Genomic DNA, 27550 nt, shown 5'->3' with positions numbered 1-27550 from the left:
GAATTGTATCACCATTGAACAAAAATAAATAAATGCAAAATCAGGGTTGTACTTACCACAGTGAAGTTCATAACTTTCAAAATCCAAATTGTCATGGCTAAGTTAACTATCATGGTAACCAACAGCAGAAGGACAAAGAAGTATAAGCACCTCTTTCGCCATCCATAAATTCCCACTGGATAGAGTTGTGCATTCTCAGCCCTCGGCAAGTTATTCTGTTGTGTTGCTAGTATGTATTGTTCTCGTGTCATCTGAAAATAAAAGAAGGAAGGAAAGGAAAAAGAAAGAAAAGAAATCATTCAAAAATTAAACCAATGACTTTTATTTTAAAAGATACAACATAACTAAGAATAATGTGTGGTGAGTGCTCTATTATTCTAGTGAGCTAACAACGACTATTGTATAGATAAAATTATTTATTTAATTAAATTATGTAACCATTGTTATTAATGTTTTTCTGTACAGTTATCCAAGTACTTGTTATAATTATTATAGGAAATAATAAATATTAGGAGAAATATTTTCAGATTGCCCTGACCCAATAAGTTGCCTTTGTCTCAGCAATATCTGATAATTCCTACTCTTACAAGCAAACAACTACATATAAGCTACTCCTAGAACAGGATTTATCCATACAGAGCCAACTATAAAAGTTTTTCTGTGCCTTCACCGGAAATGGCAGTAAATAAATTGCTCAGTATAAACATTTTAATAAAATGTAAGTCTATTAAGAACTATGGAAAGAAAATATTTTATTTTTAATTCCATAGATACTTAATAAAAAAGTATTACTTTTTATTATTTTATTATTTTAGTTTAATTATTATTTTGTTTATTATTTTAGTTTAATGAGTGAGAAAAAATAGTCTATCAGAACACCAGAATGTATTGTATTATTCTACAATATAATTCTTTAAAGCAGAAATCTGTTTTGTATGAGCTGGGGAAAGCCTGGTATGCATGCTTCGTGTGCTTAGCATGGCATAGTCCCCCTAACGCCCAAAAAACTTGTCACAAAGAGCCCCTAGGCACTGCTGGGTGGGATCCTCAAATAATCAAAGCTTGCTTCTAAACTGATGGCTACAAATTAAAGCATTTTTACTCTCTAATACAGTCTAGAAACATGGATTCAAATGGATAAGAAGGAGCCTAGGAAATAGCACAGGAATCAGCTCATACACCTTTGGATGTTCCTAACCTGTTTGATGTGTGCACCATGTAGCCTACAAGAATGACCAGGTGCAGCCCAGGAGGTCCCAGAACTTTGGTGAACATGACCCTGGCCCAGGGAATCCAGAGAATAGTAGGGCCCAGAAGCACCTTCATCTCAAGCCTAGCCTTAGAGAGTCTGACCCTTTTGCTCCACAATCTCCTGACCCCCTGGAGCACTGGCTGGAGCTCCCAACAAATAAAATGAAAAATGAAATAAAATAAAATAATAAAAAATTTACTGGCCATCTAATTTTTCAGAATAATATTTGTTACTAAGTATAGAAACATCATTTTTTATAAAACATTATATTTATTGGAAAATATTGTGCAATTTATTTCTCTTCAGGTTTTACTCAGACTGTCTTTCATAGGTATATCTAGAATTAATATGCCAACAGAAATAATACTGAATAAATCATATCAAAATAGAAGTGGCATTAATAAAGAATTAAAGGTACCAAAGTTATGATTTTCACTGACTCAATGGTGCTCTAAACAAAATGTTTTGAAGTGAAGTAAAAAAAACTATTTCACATTTTTCCACTTTTGTTTAAATTTTAAAGTTGTAACTTCCAGAGGCCAGAAAGCTATTTCAGGCTTAACGAACACACCTTGCCTGCAGCTAACTCCATTTCATCTCCAGCACCACAAATTCCCCCAAGTGTTATTGCTTTTACCAAAAGTCCAAGTAGCACCACATCCTCAGGCCCTCATTTCAAAGCTCCACTATGGTTGGCTCAGAATCTCAGAGAAGTGAGCTCTGCATGGGATCCCTAGCCTTTTCAATACAGTAAAATCTTCCAATTACATTTTAACTCCATCATATATATTCCCCAAGTTTAGAATTGAAGTGTATAGGGAACACACAACCAGACATTTTAATAAATTAAATAATAATGTTAGATTCAAAGTTTTGATAACAGCAGAGGAAATCTTCTATGATATAAAGTTTACTTATTATCCATCTGCTAACACTACTCTTTAAGATAATAGTTCATGAAGATGAGACTTTCAGTCCTTTGTAAATTCTAATTTGAAGAGAGATGTTCTGGGTCAGAGAGATAGTACAATGAATAAGGTGCTTGCTTTGGATACAGCTGACCTGGGTTTGAGCCATGACACCCCATTTGGTTCCCAAATCTCACCAGAAATAATCTTTGAATGAGTGCAGAGCCAGGGGTAGTGACTAAGCACAACCTGATGTGGCCCAAAAGCAAAAATGAGAGTGGAGAGAGAGAGAGAGAGAGAGAGAGAGAGAGAGAGAGAGAGAGAGAGAGAGAGAGAGAAGAGAGGGAGAGAGGGAGAGAGAAAGGAGAGAAAGAGGGATGAAGGGAAGGGGTAGGAGGGAGGGAGGTATAGCAATGTGCACGGGATGACTACCAAAGAAATGATTTTGCTTAAGAATTTTGGTGGGGGGCTGGAGCGATAGCACAGCGGGTAAGGCGTTTGCCTTGCACGCGGCCGACCCGGGTTCGATTCCCAGCATCCCATATGGTCCTCTGAGCACCGCCAGGGGTGATTCCTGAGTGCAGAGCCAGGAGTAACCCCTGTGCATTGCCAGGTGTGACCCAAAAAGCAAAAAAAAAAAAAAAAGAATTTTGGTGGGGCTTTTATAATTATTTTGATCATGATTACAAAGTGTAGTAAGAATATGACACAAATATAGAAGGAACTTCAGGAACTGTCCAGTTTGTAATAACAAAATGTGATGCTATATTTCCACATGTAGTCAGGCCACCTTCCCACCCCCAATGGACAATGGCGATGGACGAAAAAAGGAGAAAACAGAGGCCTGGCTGGTTGGTGCTCAACTGCCATTTATTCCAATCCAATCTCTCTTGCCTTCTTCAGTCTCACACACTGCCTGCATTCTTCCTCAGTCAGATCACTCCCACAAGTCAGTTATAGAAAACAATCACCAAGGTTTTGGCATAGCCATTATACAGGTGAGACACTATCATCCTATGAAAGCCCTTCCTTCCAGGGAAAATTTGCTAAGACTAAGGTCTTCTTCAGCTAAGAGACCGACCTAAGGGCAGAGCTTCATCTAAGGGTATACTTCTCCTTTCCTTAGCCCATAAACAACCATCTTACATTTACTTCTTAGTAATCTTTCTAGTCATTTTATATAAATACAGTAAGCTATATTAAGCTTATAGGATGGCTCTCCTGGGACATCTCACTATAGATCCCCAAGCCTAGTCCTTCCTAACCTTAGCAGGGTCCTTGTCCAGTCACTTCTCTTTGAGTAATAGCAGTATTTGCCCATGACCATGCTCTTAAGCTTACTATAAGTTTCATGGCACTTAGTGTGTCCCATTTTGATGCCAGGTTAGCTTACAGTTTAACCTGGGTTCATCCAGTCTCTTCTTAGGGACCCCGCTTCTGAGGTGCTAGGAACTAAGGGCATAAGGCTTAAGTTGAGTAAACAGCTTCTGATTAGAGGAAATGAGTGATTAACAGATAGAGAAGTAGAACAGGAAAGAGAAGTTAAAGATGAATACTGAGGAAATGGGAGTATTGTGATGGGTGTTACTCAGTAAACGGTAAGCTCCTTACAGCAGAGAAGAATGGTCAGAGGAGAAACTACAGACCAATGTTAAACCTAAAATGTTCAGAACTATAATCCAACAGTCTAGGATTAATCAGAAGAAGAAAGAATGTGGAAGTGGTGAAGGGTAAGAGTGTACCAGTCTGAATCTGCCTGCTGGCTGGAAGAAAACCTTCCCTGATAGAATTTGTTTCAAAGAAATCCCAAGTCAAATACTGGGACTGTTTAGATCATGTACTGACAGTTTTACAAAGTAAACTGCTCTTCTATAACACTCTATTTTTGCAATATGCATTTACACATGAAAGGGTGATTAACAGTGTTAGAAAAGAAAGATTTAATAAGTTTCTGAAATTAAAAAAAAAACTTACAAGGAAAATGATCTTTCAGCAAAAAGACTTTTTTTGAAAAGAAAGAGATTTTTGCTAACAGTATCAAAATTCTCCAATAATTAGCCAAATGAGGGAAAAAGGCCAAGATTGTAAATAAACCATGAAAATCTTTCATTCAATCTACTTTATTATCTCTAGAAACACAATAGTTTATTAAACATCAGCTAAGTGCTATTTGTTATAAACCTTCATAGTCACAAAATACTTGAGAGTATCCACATAGTAAAAAATAACAATGTTAGAGCTTCCTTCAGAAAAAAATAGTATTAATTAAATTTCAATATTTGAAATTTTAATGATTCAAAAGAATTTGGAGACTATATTGCAGTAGCAATACTAGCAGATAAGAATATTTTAAAATAGTACTATACATGCACTCCACAGCAGACAAGGGCCCAGGCAGCATATGCACATGCTTCCTCTGTCCATGTGTTGCTTCAGAGCATATGTGGTGACCAAGCATATATGTTCCCAGAAGCTCCTCCCTTGAGATGTGTATTTTCATATTTCATATATAATGCTGGGATGTGGAGAACCCCATGTTCTCTATTGAGCATACTATTCTTTTTTTCTCCCTCCCTCCCCTTCCTCAAAACAAACTTCCGAACAAAACCTGTTTTTAATTTTAAAAAGTACCACTCTAAGAAATTTAGCAAATTATCCTAAATTTTAAGCTCTTCAGAATCTTCACTTAAAGTCTTATATAATTATGCATCTTTCGAGTATTAAAAATGTTCTGAAGTATCTGATTTCTTTGGCATTATAAGAATTCTATAAAATAAGTACTGATACCCAAGGACAGTAGATACAAGAGCCAGGTGAATTGCCCCATAGCAGGAAGACTGCTTGATGAGTGCAGGGAAGAAGGCATATGAAATAGAGAAGGGATCATTAAGAAAATGATGGCTGGAGGAATCAGTCAGGATGAGAGATGCATGCTGAAAGTAGATAATGGACCAAGCATGATGGTCTCTCAGTGTCTGTGTTGCAAGCCATAATGCCCAAAAGTAGAGGGAGAATATGGGGAATATCATCTGCCATGGAGGCAGGTGGACGGTGGGAAAAGGGAGGGTTAATACCAGGGATATTGGTGGTGGGAAATGTGCACTGGTGGAGGGATGGGTGTTTGATCATTGTGTGATTGTAACCCAAACATGAAAGCTATCTCACAGTGATTCAATAATTTTTTTTTAATTTTAAAAAGGAATTCTATAAAATATCTTTTTTCACTTTGTGCTTATCATCATTCCAAAGGAATTATCAATCAAATGTACAATCACAGGGATCTATAGTCTCTCAGAACATCTAGTTGATCCCATAAAGAGAGATGATTGCAATTTCTTAAAGAAATCCTACTGTACTAGCTCCTCCTCTAATTTAGTCTTCTTTCTTCAGTATACTTGCATTACTCTCAAAATTATACTTTTGCAATTACTTTGGTTTGAATGGCTACTTAAATAGGAACCTCTTCATCTTAGTTTTGTAATTCTGTTTTATGCCTTATTTAATGTCTACAAAAATTTCATTAGAGTGGAATGACTTTTAAAACTCTGTCACTAGTACTAAATACAAAGAAAGAGAAATCCTTACGTTTTCTTGGATCAATACGGCAATGAGCACTTACATTAAGAAGAATGCATTTATTTGCATTCCCTGTAATTCAAGATGTATTTATTTATTTTTAAACTGATGCATTCTTTACAAAGAAACATGTTTACAAACTCCAGGTAATGTCAATACAATTTCCGATAAGATATTGTAAGATCAAGTGAAAAATGCATAGGTTAACAAAATTAGTACTGTCTGTAGCACTGTCATCCAGTTGTTCATCAATTTGCTCAAGCGGGCACCAGTAATGGCTTCACTGTGAGACTTTTTGTTACTGTTTTTGGCATATCGAATACACCACGGGTAGCTTGCCAGGTTCTGCTGTGTGGGTGGGTAGCTTGCCACGCTTTCAGAGGGGGACAGAGGAATTGAACCCTGGTCAGCCGCGAGCAAGGCAAATGCTCTATCCACTGTGCTATTGCTCCAGCCCAACAACAAAATTAAAATGTGTACAACTTTCAACATTTTCTAAATTTTAAAGGTATAAAAACCTGATCTTTAGAAAGGTTATTTTAAGTAAATTTGATAACACAGCATTTAAAGGCCAAAAGAGAATGTTTTAATCTGGCCAACCCACACATGGATGATCACTAATAATTTAGCCCTAGGGAATTCTTTGAAGTCTACAGAGCTGGATAGAATGGGAAAGAAATTAACTAGATTAGCAGAGACCATCTGCTATTATTCACTTGTCTCACAGAAAGGGGCAGCTGTATAAACTAGTAAGGCCAAAGGAATGTGCTTATTATTCCAATCTAGCTGGCATCATTTTAAAGTGGGCGTTTTAATACTAACTACTCAGAGCAGGGCATAGTATTTGAGACTCTAGGTAGAAATGGGTCTTCATTTGATAAAATATGAATTTAGTGGCAATTATGTATAGGAAGTGTTCAAAATCACTGCGTCCATGAAATTAACATATTGGGGGAAAATATAATGAGTTGAAAAGCAACGCCAAATAATGATGTGCTCTGGAGATGATGAATATTATGAAACCAGATAATAGCTATAGAATAAATGAAGTTAATAGATGTGTCAATACTGAAGTATTACATAGGGACAGGAGGGAAATAGCATGAGACTACAAAAGAGAGAATGGATCCAGAAAAAAATCCTGAGTATATGTCCAGGATATACATCCAAGATATATAGAAAATAATCAAACCTTTCAAACTCCCATCACTTCTACAGCCCCTTTACTTACCATCCTGCATGTATTAAATCAAAACCAGAGTACAAATGGTCGCATAGTAAAAATTGTATTAAAAAAGAGGCTCCTTACAATCTTTGTTAGGGTTCTGTCTTAAGGATATCACATGCGTCCTTACATTTCCCCTTCTTTTCTAAAATAGTTTCTATCAAATTATGCCATGTCCTCTCTAAGCCTCTCCTTTAAATCTTGAGTATCTAAAGACAATAACCTAAGCATTCTATAATATAATGGGAAACATTTTTAAATGGCTGAATATTTCCCAAAGAATGTAATACAGGTGATAAAATTAAAAATACAAAAACTTTCCTAGAAGACAGATCTAAACAATATAAGATAGAAGGAAGTGAAGACTAATTATTGGCAATATTTTGAGGATCAGAAAAGAGCAATGTAATGAGGTTTCCAATGAGACTGCAGAGTCATAAAGCAGAGGGCAGTGTGAACTCAATGTGAAAGATAGGGCACAGAGAATGAAAAAGAAATGGTGGTATTCAACATAGGGACAATAACTGAGATTATGATAAGGAATAAGGAACAAGTTATAGTTTCCTGACAGTCTAGTGAACTAAAGACAAGTGTAGCAGAAAGACGAAAATACAGTTTATAAAATTTATAAGCCAATGAGAATAAGGTTTTTATTTTTTTTATCATATCGCTGGTATTCTAACTTACATCAGCATGTGAAAATCTGAAAATAGCTTTGCTAGTGATTACAGCTTGCAGGTGCCTGGCTCAGGCATATATAGCAGTAAGACTTCACAGAACACTGCTTAAAGGCCACCATTTCCAAGACTTGCTCCATTAGGAGTTCCATGTAATGAATTTAGAATGTTCATTTACAGGGCCAGAGCGATAGCACAGTGGGTAGGGAGTTTGCCTTGCACGCGGCCGGCCTGGGTTCAATCCCCGGCATCCCATATGGTCCCCCAAGCACCGCCAGTAGTAATTCCTGAGTGAAAAGCCAGGAGTAACCCCTGAGCATTGCTGGGTGTGACCCAAAAAGCAAAAAAAAAAAAGAATGTTCATTTACAGTAGCACCATGTTCTCCTTTTATACCACATACTACTTTGATACTTCTCTTATACCTTTCTGATAGTACAGTGTGTAGGGCATTTGCCTTGAACATAGTTGACCCGGGTTCTAATCCTCCATCCCTCTTGGAGAGCCCAGCAAGCTACCAAGAGTATCCCACCCATACGGCAGAGGCTGACAAGCTACTCGTGGCATATTCAATATGCCAAAAACGGAAACAACAAGTCTCACAATGGAGATGTTACTGGTGCCCGCTCGAGCAAATCGATGACCAACAGGATGACAGAGACAGTGACAGTGATACCTTTCCTTTCTTGGTGAGGTTTTTTTTACCTATTTTACAAAATTGGAACCAGAGAAAGGAGGACATGAATGAAGAATTGTGATATTCTTTTGATACTCCATATTTTATGGACATGTAAACTTTTTATATATTCTCAATGGAGAGATTTATAAAGGCTAAAACAAAGGCAAAAAAATCAACATTGACTAATATTTGTAAGAATAGAAAAAGCGTAGATGTTAGAGTTGTACTATCACCACGCATAATTCTTTTGAATTGTTATAGGCTGCTAAAAGGTGGAAATACAAACTTTAATGGGATGAACTGCTTTATGTTTTGTAGGTTAGAAGTATTACTTGAAAACTAAGTGACCCCACCATATGCTTGTTACCTCATGATCTCGGAAGGTTGAAGAAGGGAGAATCATTTGAACAATTTGGAACAGTAGTAAGAAATGATGACTGGGGGAAGTTAGAGGAGAAAGCTGTATAAATCCTAAATTTTACCAAGAACAGAAAAAAATACACATTAAAATAACTACTTTATGTAATCAGAAAGGTAGTTCAAGACAGAAAAGGAGAAATTATTGTCTCTACCACTAATTCTATAATTGAATTGCCAATCTGATGATAAAGCTGCAAAGATAACCGCCATTTTTCTCAAAAGTTAACATATGTATTTAGTTTTTGGATTTTGGGCCACAACTTTTTGTGTTCAGTGTTTATTTCTGGTGCTGTGTCCAGTAATCACTTCTGGAAACACTCTCTTGTATCGAATCTGGCTTGACTGCATGTAAGGCAGACACCTGACTGCTATGCTTTTGCTAGGGCCACAAAAGTTATTCTTTAAAAACAAATGATGATGCTCAAATATTTTAATAATACTAATAATTACTCATCAAATACAGAGATTAAAGCAAATTCTAGAAAGAGGAAATTATTTATGTCATTATTTGATTCCTTAAAATTAAAATATAAACATCAAATTTTCATTCAGATATGTTTATTACATTTCCTGTCATGGGAAGTATGAGTAAAAAAAGGAACATGTGCCTCCTGGAAAGTAACTTAGATAATAAGGGAAATTGCTTTTAATTTTTTTGCATCCAGCACACTTAAATACAAATATATATCATCCATGTAACCATAAAATTTGAATTTAGGTTCCAAAATTCCAAACATGCTCACTGGAAGTAGCACATATTTTAGGAGAAGTAGTAAATCATGTTGGTGTCACTGTTCATTAGGTTTTTATCATCTAAGATTTAACACTACCCAGCCACTGCCACACTTTAGGCTGCTTTCTGGACACTTGGGCCAAACCTCACGCATGAGTGAAGCCCCACAGAACCAGGTAAAGCAGAATTTTGTGACCTTGGACTCCAGGCTCAAGGAGACCCGGAAACAAGATCCTCTGTCAGCCTCCTCCAATCACCTGCAGGGATCAAACCCAGATGCCCCACCCTACTCTCACTAGATAAATACCTCACTGGCAACCTCCACTAATTCCACTACCCAGCCACCTCCATGCTCCAGGCCACTTTCCAGACACACCATAGGACACATAATACCCATTTTCCATAACTTTCACACCATATTTGATGGGGTTCAAATATGGTGAGAACCACGGGAACACCTCTAAGGGCGATTAGAGGCCACCCTAAAAGCTTCCATCCCTTTCGGAGAGCCTGGCAAACTACCACGAGTACCCCACCCACAGAGCAGAGCCTGGCAAGTTACCCATGGTTTATTTGCTAAGCCAAAGACAGTAACAACAATGGGCCTCATTTGCCTGACACCAAAAGAGTCCCCAATACGGCAGCATTAACAAGGATGAGCAAGGAGAGGCTGATAAAATCTCAGGGACAAACTAGACTGCCAAAACGAAGAAGGACTAAAATGACTGTATGTACTTTCAACTCATGTTCACTGGCATCGGAATCATCCATCGAGGACTGGATGATGCAAGCTCAGAAGATCAAGTATGACATCATTGTTCTGACCAAAATAAGAAGGCATTGATCACATCACGCCATTTTTGACACTGGACAAGAACTGTTCCTCAGAATATGCAAAAACAGGCGTGAGTGGCATCGGTGTCCTTGTCAAGATGAACTTGGCCATGAGCATTGATTCATTTGAATGCCTAACAACCTGAATCAGACGATTACGCTTGAATAGATGCGACTCACTGCCGGCAGTTTCTGTCTTCGTCGTCTATGCACCAACATCCAACTAGGATGAAGAAAAAATTGAGAAGTTCTACATGGAGCTGGAGAAGTTCTATAAAGAAGACCACAGCTTCTACAAGACTATCATCGGTGATTTTAATGCCAAGATAGGACTGCGAAGGTCATCTGAAGATCTCCACATTAGAAACCATGGCCTAGAATAGAACAAACAGTTTGAGAGACCTTCTGAGTTTATCATGTTGACCAAGACCATCCATGGTAACTCACAGTTCCAGAAGGCTGAATCTAAATGTTGGACATGGGAGTCTCCCAGTGGACAGTTCCACAATGAAATTCACCACATCGTATGCAATCGAAGATTTTGCCTGACCGATGTTGCTGCTGTCCCAAAATTCCAAACCATATCGGACCACCATCTCCTTGGTGCAAAATTCTACTTCACAGTGCAGGGAGAAAGGACTGCAAAGTTTAAGTTTAAGAAGAGAACTCCCAGAATGACCACAAATTGGGAGTTCTTTGGCACTATTTCACAATGTGGGAAGATGCCATTGTTGACAACATAGACGAGGAATACGATCAACTGCTTCAGCACCTCCATGACTGCACAAAGAATGTCGAGAGTGGGAAAGCCACAAACAGACGCCTGTCTTCGGAAACTCTCGAGCTCATTCGCCAACATGATTAGGCATGAGCCTCAGGCAACCACAAGCTAATGTCCAAACTTGCAAAGCTGTGCAGATAAGCAATAAAGGAAGACTTCAAAGAGAGAAGAACAGCAGTGTTGGCAGATGAGGTAGAAGCCAGCAAAAGTATTTGCAATGCTTGCCTGTCCTTTGCCAAGTACAGGACCGAGATCACTGCCCTCTGATGTCCTGATGGATCTATTACATCTTACAGAAGGGCAATAGAGAGGAATATTCAAGACTTCTACTCAGATCTCTTCAACAGCCACGTCCACGTGCCCACATACCAAATTCCACATGATGGATATGTCATTCCCAACATCTGCTCTTCCGAAGTCTGACACGCCGTTTTATTGATAAAGATAAATACAGCAGAACCCAGTCCAGACAAGGTCATACCCGAACACCTGAAGAATCTGCCTCCAGTACTCCTCAATACACTGGCTTGGCTCTTCACAGGCTACCTGTCCAAATGGAAGTTTCCATCCCAATGGAAAACTAGCAGGACCGTTCTATTGTACAAAAAGGGAGACATCCACAATATCAGCAAGTATCGTCCAATCTACCTGTTGTCCATCATCTACAAGTTGTTCACTTGAGTCATCCTGAATAGAATAGGCAGAACACTAGATGAAGGACAACCACATGAGCAAGCCAGGTTCCAAAAAATATTCAGCAGGATCAACCACATCCACACAGTGACCAAGCTCATTGAAGTTTCGCGAGAGTTCAAGATGCCACTCTGTCTAATGTTCATTGATTTAAAGAAGGCCCTTGATTCTGTTGAGACTGAAGCAGTCATCGAAGCCCTAACCAAACAGGATGTTCAAACTCAGTACATCAACATCTTCTGTGAACTCTATTTTGGATTAACTACCAGGATCTCACCATTCTACAAGGAAGTGATCATTGACAAAAAGAGAGAGGTTTGACAGGATGATACCATTTCACCAAAACTATTCTGTGTGACCCAGGAGAATTTCATGTGACCACTGGAATGGGAAGGAATGGGAGTGAAGATAGACGATCAGCAACTACACCACCTCTAATTTGCTGATGACATCATTCTAATAACACCAAACTTTAGCCAAGCGGCACAAACGCTGTCCGATTTCAATTGTGAGTGTGGAAACGTTGGACTGCAGCTGAATCTCACCAAAACAATGTTCATGAAAAATGAACTAGTCCCTGATGTTCCATTTGCTCTCAATGGAACCAACATCTCCGAACTCAGCAGCTATGTGTACCTGGCTCAAGAACTCAACATAAGGAGCAACTTGTCACCAGAACTGCTCAGGAGGAAGAGAGCAGCATGGAACGCCTTCAAGAGTGTCATGTCAAAAATGTAGTTAAGAGGATGAAGAACCTCCAGTTCTGGCCACATCATTTCTACTCCATTGTTCTTCTTGCACTAACATGCACCTCAGAGACCTGGGCACTACGCAAATATGATGAGAACATTATTTGTGTATCCCGAAGAGGAATCAAAAGAGCTATGCTTGGAGTATCACTTTTCTCTCGTGAGAGAGGGAATCCAGAGATCTGACCTCCATCGATGATCAAGAAACAGGGATGCTGTCTTGTTGGCCAAGGCATCGAAAATCAGATGGGTTGGATACATAATGCGATTTAGAGACCACCGCTGGACTAGAGCTGTTACCAACTGGATTCCATGGGTCTTCAAAAGACCGCCTGGCAGCCCACCAACGAGATGATCAGACTTCTTCATCAAAACCCTGAAAGAATGGTTTAAGGCTCTTTGTGTTACTGGAGTGAGCAGATACCATGGGACTCTACTAACACGCAACAGGAACGAATGGAAACATTACTGGTGCCCACTCAAATCAAAGTTCACCAGGATGACAAGTGATACAAGTGGAGGAATGAAACACAATAGAATAAATTAAATCCCAGTCTTCTGTGTAAAGTTGTAATCCCAGCCACACTAGTCTCTCTGTGTATCCTAGGGCAGGTAATGTAGTCTTATCTGCCCTATCTTTCTTGAATCACAAACGAATATTAGATCAACTGATATAAATGCACAGTGTGAGTTGATCAGCGAGAAAATAAAGTGATCTTTCCATTTTAAATTGTTCAAAATGTTCATAGGCAGATGGAATAGAGAAGGGATCACTTCGAAATTTACCTCTATCTCAGGGATTAATGTCCAGGATATACAATACATTAGTAGAATTGTACAAGAAAAAAACTCCAACCCCATCAAAACATGGGGAGAAGAAATGAACAGAAATTTCCTCAAAAAAGAAATACAAATGGCCAAAAGGCACATGAAAAAATGCTCCACATCGCTAGTCATCAGGGAGATGCAAATCAAAACAACAATGAGATATCATCTCACACAACAGAGACTCACACACATTCAAAATAATAAAAGCAACCAGTGCTGGTGTGGATGTGGGGAAAACAGGACATTATATCACGTTGGTGGGAATGCCGACTGGTCCAGCCTTTCTGGAAAACAATATGGACGTGCTTCAAAAACTAGAAATTAAGCTTCCATATGACCTTGCAATACCACTTCTGGGAATATATCTCAAGGGTGCAAGAAAGCACAGTAGAAATGACATCTGTACCAATATGTTCATTGCAGCACTGTTCACAATAGCCAAAATCTAGAAACAAATCAAGTGCCCTAAAACAGATGACTGGTTAAAGGAACTTTGGTATATCTGCGCAATGGAATACTATGCAGCTGTTAGGAGAGATAAAGTCATGAAATTTACTTATAAATGGATAGACATGGAGAGTATCATGCTAGGTGAAATGAGTCAGTAAGAGAGGGACAGACATAGAAGGACTGCACTCATTTGTGGAGTATAGAGTAACATAACATGAGGCTGACACCCAAGGACAGTAGATACAAGGGTCAGGAGGATTGCCCATAGCTGGAAGCCTGCTTCATGAGTGGAGGCATTAAGGCAGATGGAATAGAGAAGGGATCACTAAGAAAATGATGGCTGGATGAATCAGTCAGGATGGGAGATGTGTGCCGAAAGTAGATAATGGACCAAACTTGATGACCTCTCTGTGTCTGTGTTGCAAGCCATAATGCCCAAAAGTAGAGAGAGAGTATGGGGAATATTGTTGCCATGGAGGCAAGGGGAGGGTGGGAAAGGGGGGATATACCGGGATATTGGTGGTGGGGAATGTGCACTGGTGGAAGGATGGGTATTTGATCATTGTGTGATTGTAACCCAAACATGAAAGCTTGTAACTATCTCATGGTGATTCGATAAAAGTAAAAAAAAAAAAAAAAGAAAAAAAAAGAAATTTACCTCTATCTCTTTAGACAGTGTTGCTCCTCATAATTTCAGCGTATTTTTATTTTATAAATAAAATTTAAAGACCTGGTTAAAATATCGTTTTTATCCCAAAAAGGGCTGTGTCTAAATTCTATGGTGTAAACTTTTCATAGCAGAAAGGCATTTTGTTTTCTGTTCCCAGAAAATGAGTCTCTAAACACCCACTAATGTTGAGGAAGATTGAAAGCCATCCACTAAAGTTCACTTACTATGGCAATTTAAACTTCTCCCTATCTATGAGAGTGGAATCTCAAAGGTACTCTCCAACTTGATAGCAGTTAAATTTTGCTATTTAAGAAAAATGTCCATTTGGAATGGATATTCTTTTTTCCAGTTGTTTTACAGAAAATGCTGTAGTCAGTTTTTAAAACCTGGAAAAATCAGCCTAGACTCAGAGTATCAAAAATGATAGAAGGTATGTAAGTCAAATGGGCTGCCTCTTGAGATATGAAATAGAAACGAATTCTAGCCAAGCCTGACAGAAAAGAAAAACTTCATAGGCATTAAAGGGAAGATACGTTCCCAGATCCACAAAAGCTTCATTAAAAAATGCGGACAAATAAGAAAAGATTTTCCAGAGACCCAATATTTAATTTTGCCTCATTCTACAAAATTTTGGTGTTAAAATTAAGCACTCTGGGAGAGGGGCAGTCTGCCCCCACCCCCATTGCATCCAGAAGCTGTGGAATCCACACCCACATCTCATACCCAACTGTCATGTAAACTCATCCATCAGCCTAGCTCTTCAGATTTACAACTAAATCTCAAAAAGATGCAAGTCGGGCTGCAAAATTTTATGGGGGCACTGGTCATCCCGCTAAAATCTCCGGAGTACCCTTAGGATTGGGACAGGCCAAGGCACCACGGAAAGCCACGGCCAAAGCTGCAGTCATGTCATCAGCCAACTCCATTGCTTCACGACTAATCTCTGCAGAGATGCCAAACCAAGGAAGAGGCCAGGTACAATGGACTCTGGATGTGAACTCTGGAGTCTTCTTGGAGTTCCCTGGGGGCCCTCTCCCCAACCCTGTACTTCCCAAAGCACCAGAAGCCTTCCTACACCTGCCCTCATGCCAACCACCCAGTAAGATCACACTAAAATGCATTGAAGGGTAACGTAGAAATGGACTAAGCTCAATAAGCAGAAACAGTAACACAGAAGGCTTAATTAACAACAAACAGCTTATAAAAATCCTCAGACATGGACAATATCTCAATGGTGAGATACAAAAATTTTCACAAATTTTGTTTTATTGTAGTTTTAATTTTTTAGTAATTCCATTAGCCATTTAGTGTAATAAGCAATTTAAAATAAATTATATTGTACCCGCTAAGAAGGCAGGTGTGGGTGTGATTGGGAAAATGGGAATATGGGAGAGGGAAGGTCACTCTCATGAAGGAACTGGGTCTACCTCATGCAATGGCAAGCTCCCTACCCACTGTGTTATCACTCAGGCTCTCAGAGATTTGTGCATTTATTTAGACTTTCTAATTTTAAGCAACTCAATTATAAACCCTTAATATTACCTGAATATGGAAGCTTAACTATTAAAACAATTCAGCCTTTCTCACCCTTAAGCAAATTTTGGAGACAAGAAGCTATGGTCTACTCAAAGGTCTATCAATAATAGCACCATGCATAGTTATGGGCACTTTGTTCACTAAGATTGAAAGCTTAAGGAGCCCTCTGCCATTGCTGCATGTTCACAGTTGGTGATAGGCTGCAAATCTTTATAGAATAACAAATACGCTAGAAATATTATTTAAGAGCTTATCTGGAAAAGTTAAAGTAACAATGATATTTAAAGAACAATGATCAGTAGGAATGCACACATATCTGGGAAAGAAGAGTAAACAGACTAATATAAGAAAGTAGAAAAATTGATTAAGAACAATGATTATGGAGTATTGATTAAGAACAAAAGTGATGAAAAATGATTTACCTGACATTAAAAATTAATTATCAAAACACCACTTGTTATGAAGAATGTTGCAATCAACTTTCAAAATACATGTTCTACTGAAAGTCATCCCTACTGTCCTGTATTTGACAGCTTTAATTATATTTTACCTTCATTTAACTTAGAGTATAATAAATTTATTTTGATGTACAATTTCCTAGTGTATAAAGAAGTAACTAATTTCATTTGTTTATAGTTATTAACATCAGGGGGAGTAAAAGAAGATCTAATTTAGAACACTCTGCTTTAAATGAATAAGTAAAGATGACCTGTATTAACAAAATCTGGACCAAACAAGTTTTTACTAATATATCTGTAGTATTATTCATTGTTGACTACCATTGATAAAGAGAGCAGAATTGTATCAATAATTAGATTCACACTACTTGAACTGTTTCAGGTTTCCAAGTGAATACAATGATAAAATCACATTGAATGCAACTTGTTAAAGGCCAAAGGGTAATGCAGACCAGTTCAACATCAGATATAATTGACATGAAATGAAGCCTGAATAATTGTCACAAAGTGGCATCAGTATGCATGGATTTTTTCATGAGTGCTAGAAAAATATCCCACTGGTCCAAGGTGCTTTGAATCTCTCACTAAGGCTTAGTAGGATCTGCACAGAGAAAATAAATCATAGAAAAGATGACCACGCTCCTACTGACCAGAACACCATTATTTTGTGTAGAATACCCCACCTTTAGCCAGTGGTAGGAAACAAAAAGAAAGGGACTGATATCACCTCTTTTCTTTTGTTTTCCATATCCCAAGTCAGTATTCTTTCAGTGCTGGGGTAAGGAAATAAATAACTTCAACTATTCTGGTGAATAGAATATATTTTGTTGTATTGTAATATTGTCTTCCCTTTGTATATGGAGAATATGATGCCTAATATATGCCACTTTATTATATTGATGATTTTGTCCTATTGGCACTTGAAATGCAGCTTCTACAAGCAGAGACTTTCACTGAGCACTCCTTACCTGCCCTTCCCTTTGGAGACAGGCCCTCGAGAGGGAAGAGGATTGTCACAGATTCCTCCATAGAAGATTAACGAATTAAGGAGAACTGACTGCTACCACAGAAGAGGAGAATAGAAGTTTACGCCACGCCAGACAAACTTTGTCACAAACTATCATCCCTTCTGTCTATTCTTCCGAGGTCCCATTCAACTTTCTAGAAATAATTTGCTTTCTGTTAAGAGGCTGTCACTCTTCTGCTCTTTTCTCAATTAAGAAGTTATTTAAGTTTTAACCACATTAGGAGGTGATGATTTTTCCTGATTTCTTTTCTAAGAATTCTGGAGTAGAAAGAAAATAATGCAACTTAACAACTTAATTGTAGGGTTAATGTTAAGAGTAAATAAAATAAATACTTTTATGCTTATATAAACAATGTTTGTATTTTATTTTTATATAAACAATGGGCATGACCCCTGGGCCTCCAGACACTGGAGGAATCAGGAAGGGGATCTCTGCTCCCGGGTCCTGTTGACCCTAGAGTGCAAGGTCACAAAGTTCTGCATTACCTGGGCTTGGTGGGACTTCACTCATGGGTGAGGCTCGCCCGAGGGTGTGGAAAGCAGCCTGGAGCGTGGCAGTGGTTGAACTGTGGAGGTTGGCTGCTAGGGCTGCGTTCCTTGGGGCGGGGAGGGCTCTCACCCGGGAGGGAGCATAAAATGAGGCCCCCGTAACCATGGCACTGGACTCTGTGCCTGGCTGTTTTTACTTGGGGCATCCCAGAGTGGGGTGTGTGAATAAATAAATAAGTAAGCAACATTTAATTTAATTAATAAATAAAATATAAAGTAAATAATTTAATATAATACAATTAAATAATTAGATTAATGCATTAAATTTAAATAAATAGATTGATAGATTTATGAATAAATTGTAAATAAATAAATAATTAAAAGCAGTTCTTAAACCTGCGATGTGTCAAACTAGGAACCTATTAGATTTTATTTAATGTAATACATGAAATAAAAATGTTTAATAATTATTGTGGGGGCCGGAGTGATAGCACAGCGGGTAGGGCGTTTGCCTTGCAAGCAGCCGACCCGGGTTCGATCCTCGGCATCCCATATGGTCCCCCAAGCACCGCCAGGAGTAATTCCCGAGTGCAAAGCCAGGAGTAACCCCTAAGCATCACTGGGTGTGACCCAAAAAGCAAAAAAAAAAAAAATTAAAAAAAATTATTGTGCTGCTAATTACATTGTTGTTAGTAGTATACTATTTACATCATTGTACTGATCAATTTAAAAGTGTATTTGAAAGTGTATTTATGCTTAGGTCATATGCCTCTTTAGAATACAGAGCACCAAATTTATTTCTTTTGTTTATATTCATTGTTCTTATCAATTCTCATTATCAGCCTACTGTTTTAGAATTTATCATATTATAGCAAGAATACTTTAAAGCTTTCCAAATTTTGCATTATTTTTTGTCTTTTGTTTCTATTGCCTCATCTCAAGAAACCTATTCCTACAACGTAAATGTTATACATATTCACCTATCAATCATGTATCACAGGAATCACGAAATCCCATTGATCATCAAGTGGCTCTAGCGGTCTCAGTAACCTCTACATTCATCCTATCCCTGAGATTTTAGAAGCCTCTTTCTTCTTGGCCTTCCCAATGATGCCACATTGGAGGCTCTTTCAGGGTCAGGGTTATGAGATTCAGCTGGTTACTGGCTTCGGCATATAGATACACCATGGGAAGCTTGCGAGGCTGTCCCATGTGGGCAGGAAGCTCTCAGTAACTTGCTAGTTTTTCCCAGAGGGAATAGTGGAGTATAAGATATCTTCTGGGAGCTTGCTTTTAAATCTCTGGATGTTGGCCGTTGATGGGATTACACACACCTGGGTTCCTCTGCTGGTACCTTCATGCTTGAGGCCTGTCCGAACGTGTGGAGAGGGGCTTTGAGCATGGCTGTGGCTAGGTTCCAGTGGTCTTTGGCCGCTGGGAGCTCTGCTCAGGGCAGGGAGGGAAGCTGGAGCCCATCCCCTCCAAGGGGCCCTGGGGAAGACAGCCAGGCTTGTGAGCAAAAGACTCTCTGATTCACCTATCAAACACAGCTTAATTGAGTACTTTTAATTACTCATATCTTTCTGAAAAGTATAGGTGTATCAGGGAGACCACAGACAAAATTCCCCACTCCATAGGATTTACACTTGAACTAGCCACAAAAATTAAGAAATATAATTACACAGAGAGTTATAAATGAAGAATTAAGCAGTGTAAGGAGAGAGGAAAATCAAAATATGCACTGCTAACCATTTCAATATGGAGTAAATTAAAATCATTAAAAACCCAATAGTCAAGTAAAGACAAGAATAAAAAGGTGGGGAAAGCTATCATTTCATTTTTTTGGTTTAAACATTGAAAGTAGGAGGAAACAACATAATTTCCATATTCCAGGTGCAGTTGGGAGAGTGAGGCACAAAGATTAAATGTCAAACTGATATTAGATAAAAGAGGAAAAGTAGGGTTCCATGGGGAATTGCAAATTTTTTTTAAAGCTGCTGTCTTTTCTTCCAGAATATCACTTTCAGCTCTTTTTATTTTCCTTTTCCTAATTCATTTTTCCTCCTAGCTCCTATTTCCATGCAGTGAAAAGTGAAATAATCACTTTTTAAAAAGATTTTAGTTCCTTCCTCTAGAACAAAGGCCATATGAGGACTGGGAATTTGAGTTGTTTAATGCAACAATTCCCTCAGGTAGAAGATGTAGGAGATCAAAACATTTATTGAATAAACACATATTTTGTAGCCACTATTTGTTTAATGTTATTACTATGCACTCAGCATGTGTTCAATAAAATCTAATTAAGTGAATTTGGCATTCCTCCTTCATCTCTGAGGTATATGTCCTTCAACAAGTTCCAAGGGTAGAATTCATAAAGTTTTACATTTCAGCATTATTTCTACCACATACTATTGCATGAAACTTTTCAAAAAATGTTTTATAACCCTGTGATGAATTATAGCAGTCTCTTACAAACAATGATGAAAAGACACTTGCTAAAATTCCATAGACATACTTACAAGTACCTTTTCTTTATTTAAAAGATTAGAGAGAAATAGAACACAGATGAGTATAATTTCTGTAAATGACATCCAACTTTACAAGAATTATTCTTGTGTTCATAACATGATAGAATGCATACACCCAAATCTGGTGACTCCTCAACAAAAAATTTATTGTTTTCCAATTTATCAATTAGAGTACTGGTAGGAGTATTGCATTACAATCCCATCAATGCAAGAATGCGGTGTGAGGGGCAGAAAACGATGAATTTTTTTATACAAATTAGATTGACCAAAAAGGTGTTCCCTAACCAATCCTAACCAAATTAAAAAATCAAAGAACATTTCATTAAACTAAGTAATAAAGTGCAATATATTTTAGATTTCCAATATTAAAATCTATAAGAAGTGATTTAAAAATAAAGTTTCAAATTCAAATGATACATTTTTTATGTTTTGATTTCCAAAATAATCTTAAATGAGGAATGAATTACTAAAGTAATAAATTTATAGTCTGTAAATCATGCAAAGAGATCTTGAGAGTCATTCATTCAACAAAAATTTTCATTGTGCATATGAACTCGGGAACCAATTAATAAAAATAAGTAAGATCCCTAGAAACAATTTACTATGCATTTTCTATTTACATATACAAATATAAAATATATCTTAATTTTATTTGTTTTAAATATTATCACATTAATCCCACAATTATTTTTTAACAATAATATAGATAATATATCATTATCAATAAAAATTGGATTTATATTTAATATATAGCTTATCCTATAGTATGCTCATAATAGAGAACAAATACATGAGTTAATCTGTCTTTTATTAATGAAGTAAAGTCTCTGAATTTAAAGTCTTGTATTTATTGCAGTATTATTTACATTAACTGAGAACTGGAAAGAAGCACTGCCTATTGACAGTTCATTGAATAAATTTGATGTGCTATATTTTTCATTATATACAACTAAATACTAATCAATAAAAAGGTAAAAACTCACCATGAATGGGAATAGAGGGTACTGTTTAAACCAAATGGTAAAAGACAAATATCACTATATCTTTCAAAGCAGCATATGTAGAAACCAAAGAAAAAAAATAAACTAAATAAAAAATAAAGTTTTAGATTATATAATTTATCAGTGATGAGAGAAGAATAGGGAAAATCATATTGGGTAAACTAAGTAAATTGAATTAATTTTATGGTGATAAATATAACTGGATAATTAATTATAGTATATGCACATGTTTGTATGAAACATGAAACTTCTACAGTGTTTCTTCCTTTGAAAAGTAGGTATTAGGAGTGTGTATGTACTGTAAAAATTCAATACTTGCCCTATATGTTTGAGGACTACACTTTTTATTTGGGAGAATGAGGGAGGGAGAGGAGGAGGGAGAGAGGATGGAGGAAAGGAGGGAGAGAGGGCAGGAGGGGAGGAAGGAAGGAAGGAAGGAAGGAAGGAAGGAAGGAAGGAAGGAAGGAAGGAAGGAAGGAAGGAAGGAAGGAAGGAAGGAAGGAAGGAAGGAAGGAAGGAAGGAAGGAATTTGGTTTAGGTGCAGAAATAATATACATTTTAGAAACATACAATAATATTTTGTGATGGAAATGTTAAAATGAATAATGACAAATGAGATAGATTTATACCTACTAGATGATGTCATCAGATGCTAATTGACAGCTACTACCTTGTACACCCTTTCCCCCAATTCATATAAACAGCTCTGTAACACACCCTTGCAAAGAAAAGGTGTATTCTGTTAACCACTTCTTAGATGACCATCAACTCCAGGACTTGACTTTTCTTCACAGAGACCTCATACCCCTGCCAGTGCTCCCATAAGAAGACACACTGGCAACATCTCAACATGTTGTACAGTATGATATAAATGAATTAAAATTTCCATTCAATGGAAAACTTGAATGTAATTTAATTAGATTTAACATAAAAAGTATGCATGTAAAACTGACCTGAATTCTAGGAGACATAAACTCGCCTTAATAAATTGAGTTTTGAATGAGGTAGTAGATGACTAGTAATTTTTGTGAATTTATTTTTAAAAGATTAATGAAAACAAGTAAACCAAATGACATCTGCGCATGTATGTTCATTGCAGCATTGATTATGATAGCCAAAATCTGGAAAAAACCCGAATGCCTGAGAACAGGTGACTGGCTAAAGAAACTTTGGTACATCTACACAATGGAATCCTATGCAGCTGTCAGAAAAGACAAAGTCATGAACTTTGCATACAAGTGGATCGACATGGAAAGTATGATGCTAAGTGAAATGAGTCAGAAAGAGAGAGACAGACATAGAAGAATTGCACTCATCTGCAGAATATAAAACAACAGAATGGAAGACTAACACCCAAGAATAGCAGAAATAAGTACCAGATTTGCTCCATCGCTTGAAAGCCAGCCTCACATGCTGGGGGAAAGGGCAGCTCAGATAGAGAAGGGAATACCAAGTAAAATGTGGTGGGAGGACCCGCTAGGGATGGGAGAGGCGTGCTCAGAGCAGAATATAGAACGAACACATTGGTCACCCAAGACCTCCATTACTAACCACAACACCCAAAAGGAGAGCAGGAACAGAGGGGAATACCCTGCCAAAGAGTCGGGGTTGGGAGCGGATAAGGGTAGGAGTGGGTGGGAGGGATGATGGGGTCAAAGTGTCTTTATTTAGAGAGCTCAATTTCTTTTCTTGTCAATACCTTTTTGTCTGTAAATATTAGGAAGAGTGGGTGGGAGGGATGATGGGGTCATCAGCAGAGGACGGGCACTGGTGGAGGGATAGATACTCAAGCTGTATATGACTGAAACACAAGCACGAGAATATGTAAACCAGTATCTGTACCCCCACGGTGATTCATTACTAAAAAATAATTTTTTTTAAAAAAAAGAATAAGAAAAAAATAGTATCCAAAAACATCACTTATCTAGGAGTCAGCTTAACAAAAGGAAAGAATTGTGATGCTAAACCTTGGGCTGAGAGCATGCTTCACATGCATCTTGCATTGCTTTATTCTCTCAGTTTTCATAAATGGCCTGTTTTTGTTCTAAATATGATAATAATGAGTCTTTTTGAAATTTATTGATATAGTAACGTTATCTCTTGATCAATAAAATCTTGTTTAGCCAAAAAGAAAAGATTTACTAACCTATAAAAGAAAATTTCTGGTTTTAAGATCCAGCATTTTTATTCAAAATGATTGTCTGTAAACAGGATATGTAAATTCTAATTCCTATTAAACAATATCACATTTGTAATGTTATCACTAATTTAACTGTTAAACATCTATAATCTCACTGTTTTAACTTTTTTGATTGAATCTCTAGTTTTTAAACACTATCATTGATTTTGGGGTGCAGGGATGATACTTGCACAGTTTGAAACTCTTACCCAGATTATAAATGCACAATTAAGTAGTCTTTGCTTTTATCCCTACTCCTATTAATATCATTGTTTCTACATAGAAATTTCACTGAAAAAATTTAAATAATTGATTTTGTTTGCTCCCAACAGCAAATGAGCAAGGAAAATATTTAGAATTTTAGCCAGCATGTCAGCTTCTATTGATAAGTTGTTAATTAAAATGTCAGCCAATAAAGTTACCAGTTTCATCTCCAGTGTGAGTGATCTACTTAATGAGACACCATCAAGACATGAAGGGGTAAATCTGTTGAAATATGTGTAAGTATTTAGAAAAAAGCAACCTAAAGGCACTGTGCATGTTCAGAGATGAAGATTATTTTTTTTCTTGACAAGGGTCTAGAAAAAAATGGTCAAGAACAGCAGATGAGAAGTATATGTTCTTTATGTCAGATTTCAAGAGTTTTCTTTCTCAGTGGACTAGATGTTCCCTGTCTACAAAACAGACATTTAAATAGACACTCTCATCAGAGATACCAAGCTAAGTCAATGAGGCTCACTTGGGGTCCTAATACCCTATCAGTCCTAACCCTTTTTTAGGCAAATAATGTAGTAGTAAGTCCTTGCAATGGGTAGACACTGAAGTAAATCAGACCTTTTATATTATTAAGCTTAACTAAAGTTTTGGAAAATTGTATCGAATATGGTGCTAAGAAAGTATGCAGATTTCTGACAACAATAATTGGATACTGGCAATTACTTATTTAATACCTAATGAAGTTCTATTAATTTGCCCCCTTAGGCTCTATTAATGAGTCAGTTTGATTGATGAGTATTCTGGATAGAGGAAATTAGTTGAGATTTCAGGAGTGACCATGAATGGGCATGTGGTAAAATTATATGTATAATTTTATATAATTTACATATGCATATTATGCCCACAGGCATAGTGATATTTTCTGTCGACTGTTTTATATATATATTCAGGTTAGTACCAATATGTATCTTCATAGACATATAGATTTAAAAAAAAGACATACACTCTCTTGAGTCTAATGATATGGTTCAAAATGAGTGTTTTGTTTCCATTGCATACAGGGTTGTCTACTGTATGATTTAAGGTTCAGTTAACCATTCATGGTTTGAAGCACTACAGGTCTTTTTGTTAAAGATTTACTCATGCATATTTTATTACTACCCAACAGATTGGGAAAGGAGAGACATAATAAAAAATCATGAATAGAGAATATAAGTAAGCTGTAAAAGGAGTTCAGATGTAAAAGCAAACAGTAAAATGTGTAAGGATTACAAAAATAAAGAATGAGTAAGATAATTTTCGAAGTGAAAAATATTATCCTATCAATGAAAATAATTTTGAACGTCAAGTAGAAATGTGTGTTATGATTTTCAGATTCTGAAAAGTTTCAAGAAACTCACTTTTAAGTTTAAAAAATTTCTGATACATGAAAGGGCATTCAAAATTGGATTTGAAAGCACTACAAGTCTATTTATTATTAAGTACACTTTATAGTTGTTCTGTTTATGACAATAGTTTCTTACACTAATTACCAAAAGAAAAACTTTAATGTAATGATAAAGGGAAAATAGTGGTATAAATTAACACATAAATTGGAATAATGAGTAGAGAAATCACAGCATGAGACATTTACACAATGTACACAGAAGAAAACGTGTACATTTTGATGATTAAGAATTCAAGCTATTTTTTTTCAGTAAATGGATTAAAATAAAACAGCAAGTTTCAATATTTTGGAAAAAATTATAGTATATAATTATTGTTACAGTTCAAATATAATGCTTCAAAGAGTCTGTAGAAGATGTTTAACAAAGGAATGGCAAATTGGCTACATCACATGTGCCTATTCTGACCAATTTTTAGTAACTGCCTGAGAGATAGATGGAGACAGTTTTTCCCAATCTCCAGGGGAAGAAATGTCATGATTGATTATAGTAGAAGAGGCTGACTCATTCAAGCACAATTTGCTCATATTTACTATGCTTTCTCTATTGGAAAGCAAATTGTATATTAACACAGTAATTTCAAAAGTAAATCCCTTTCTCAAAAATCCTTTCTCCACTCTACACTCATGCACATATCCTGTATCCTCCCAAAGAATAGTAAGTTTCTAAGAACAAGTAAGGTGTTATCTCATAATATTTGTTAAGAATTTTCTTTAGTATTAAACATTATTGGCAAAATACATGAGTCCAAATTTGAAATGAACTCCCAAAGTTGACAGATCAACATGTAGGAATAAAATGAATTATATTAATTTTTCTCTAGACAGGACAGAATCACTCATGCTTTGTATAATGCTCCTTAGAGCCGTACCAAGAGTTACTATTCTCCACTAAAGAGAAAAATCAAAGTATGGCCTACAACTCTACAAACTGAGTCATGAAAGGGCACTTTGGAAGGATTTTGAAGAAAGTTTTGAGGAAATTAAGATACATAGAGGGACAACTTAGTGAAAAAATGCAGACACAAACTCGCATGCACAAAACATACACACACACACACACACACACACACAATGAACTTTGACTTCAAAATGAAGTTTGTCAGAAGGCAAAGTGGATGGGATGATCAAGGAAAGAGGAGTATCCATGAACTGTGGTAGAAGGATATTGCTACTTTCATGGTCATTGTCCCGAGAGAACAAATTTTTTGAAAAGAAGTAAAATTCTATTTCTAAGTGCTGTCTTGTAAAGCAATATTACCTCAATTTTACAGTATCAAATCTTGTCTGAAATAGCAAGGGTTTTAGTCTGCTCACTTGCCATACATAATTATTTCAAATGGAATATCTATGTATACCTGGAGAATAATGTACAATAACATATTTTAAGTGAATCTATCACTCAGATAAAATTTCCCCCAAGGACTGGGAAGATAAGCACAGGGTCAGAGACACAGGATTTACTCCTGGTTCTGTGCTTAATGGTCATTGCTGGAGGAACTCAGGGGACCATACCCTGGGCACCAAGCCAGGGCATCAGTATGTGAGGCAAACACCTTATTTACTGTATCATGTCTCTAACCCTCTTGATGCGCGTAATTGCTTTCACCTAAATATAGTAGCAACCTTATTGCTCTAAAGGCAATTTTATTGATTGCCAAGATTGACTGAACAAATTGTTTGTGGGCTGAAGAGATAGTATACAGGATTATTATGCTTGCCTTGCATGTAGAAAGGAACAAACCCTGAACTCAGATCTAGTATGAAAACTGAGAACCACCTGGTATGAACAACAACAAACAAAAACTAGTTGATTCTTTTGTCTAGTTTTTCTACCTTACTATATACTGTAGGAATGATCAACTTCCCAAACACATGAAAGCACTTCTTTCATAAAATGCAGTACAATTTACAATTAGGGAATGAAAGAGCTGGAGTGCAAAATGTTTATATGAAAAACCCACATTCAAATCCCTGGCACTGCACGTTCTCCCAAGCACAGTCAGAAATGGGCCTGAGATCCATCAGTGTGCTCCTATTTCCACAAAATAAATGCAATACTATTAAATAGTAAATTGACTGCATACATTAATTTATTCTAAATCCAAGGATAATTTATATTATAATGCTTAATATAAACTAGTATATAGGACAGGATAAATAAGTACAATAATATAAGAAGGAGTAATTTCCTTAATG

The 27550-nt window shown here is 36.9% G+C and overlaps 1 protein-coding gene across 3 annotated transcripts in view; it reads right to left on the bottom strand.

The window, feature by feature from the left end:
- Positions 1–27550, bottom strand: part of SGCZ (sarcoglycan zeta) — a 1018550-nt gene that overhangs the window by 396183 nt on the left and 594817 nt on the right. For all 3 annotated transcript variants that reach the window (XM_055138572.1, XM_055138579.1, XM_004610323.2), the window contains one exon: positions 57–251. In XM_055138572.1, the coding sequence (XP_054994547.1) occupies positions 57–251 (195 nt within the window). The remainder of the gene's footprint in view (positions 1–56; positions 252–27550) is intronic.

Source organism: Sorex araneus, chromosome 1 (genome assembly GCF_027595985.1).
Source record: "Sorex araneus isolate mSorAra2 chromosome 1, mSorAra2.pri, whole genome shotgun sequence".
NCBI classification, from domain to species: Eukaryota; Metazoa; Chordata; class Mammalia; order Eulipotyphla; family Soricidae; genus Sorex; species Sorex araneus.
Note: the sequence above shows the minus strand (reverse complement) of the source record. Positions and strands in the feature narration are given on the sequence as shown.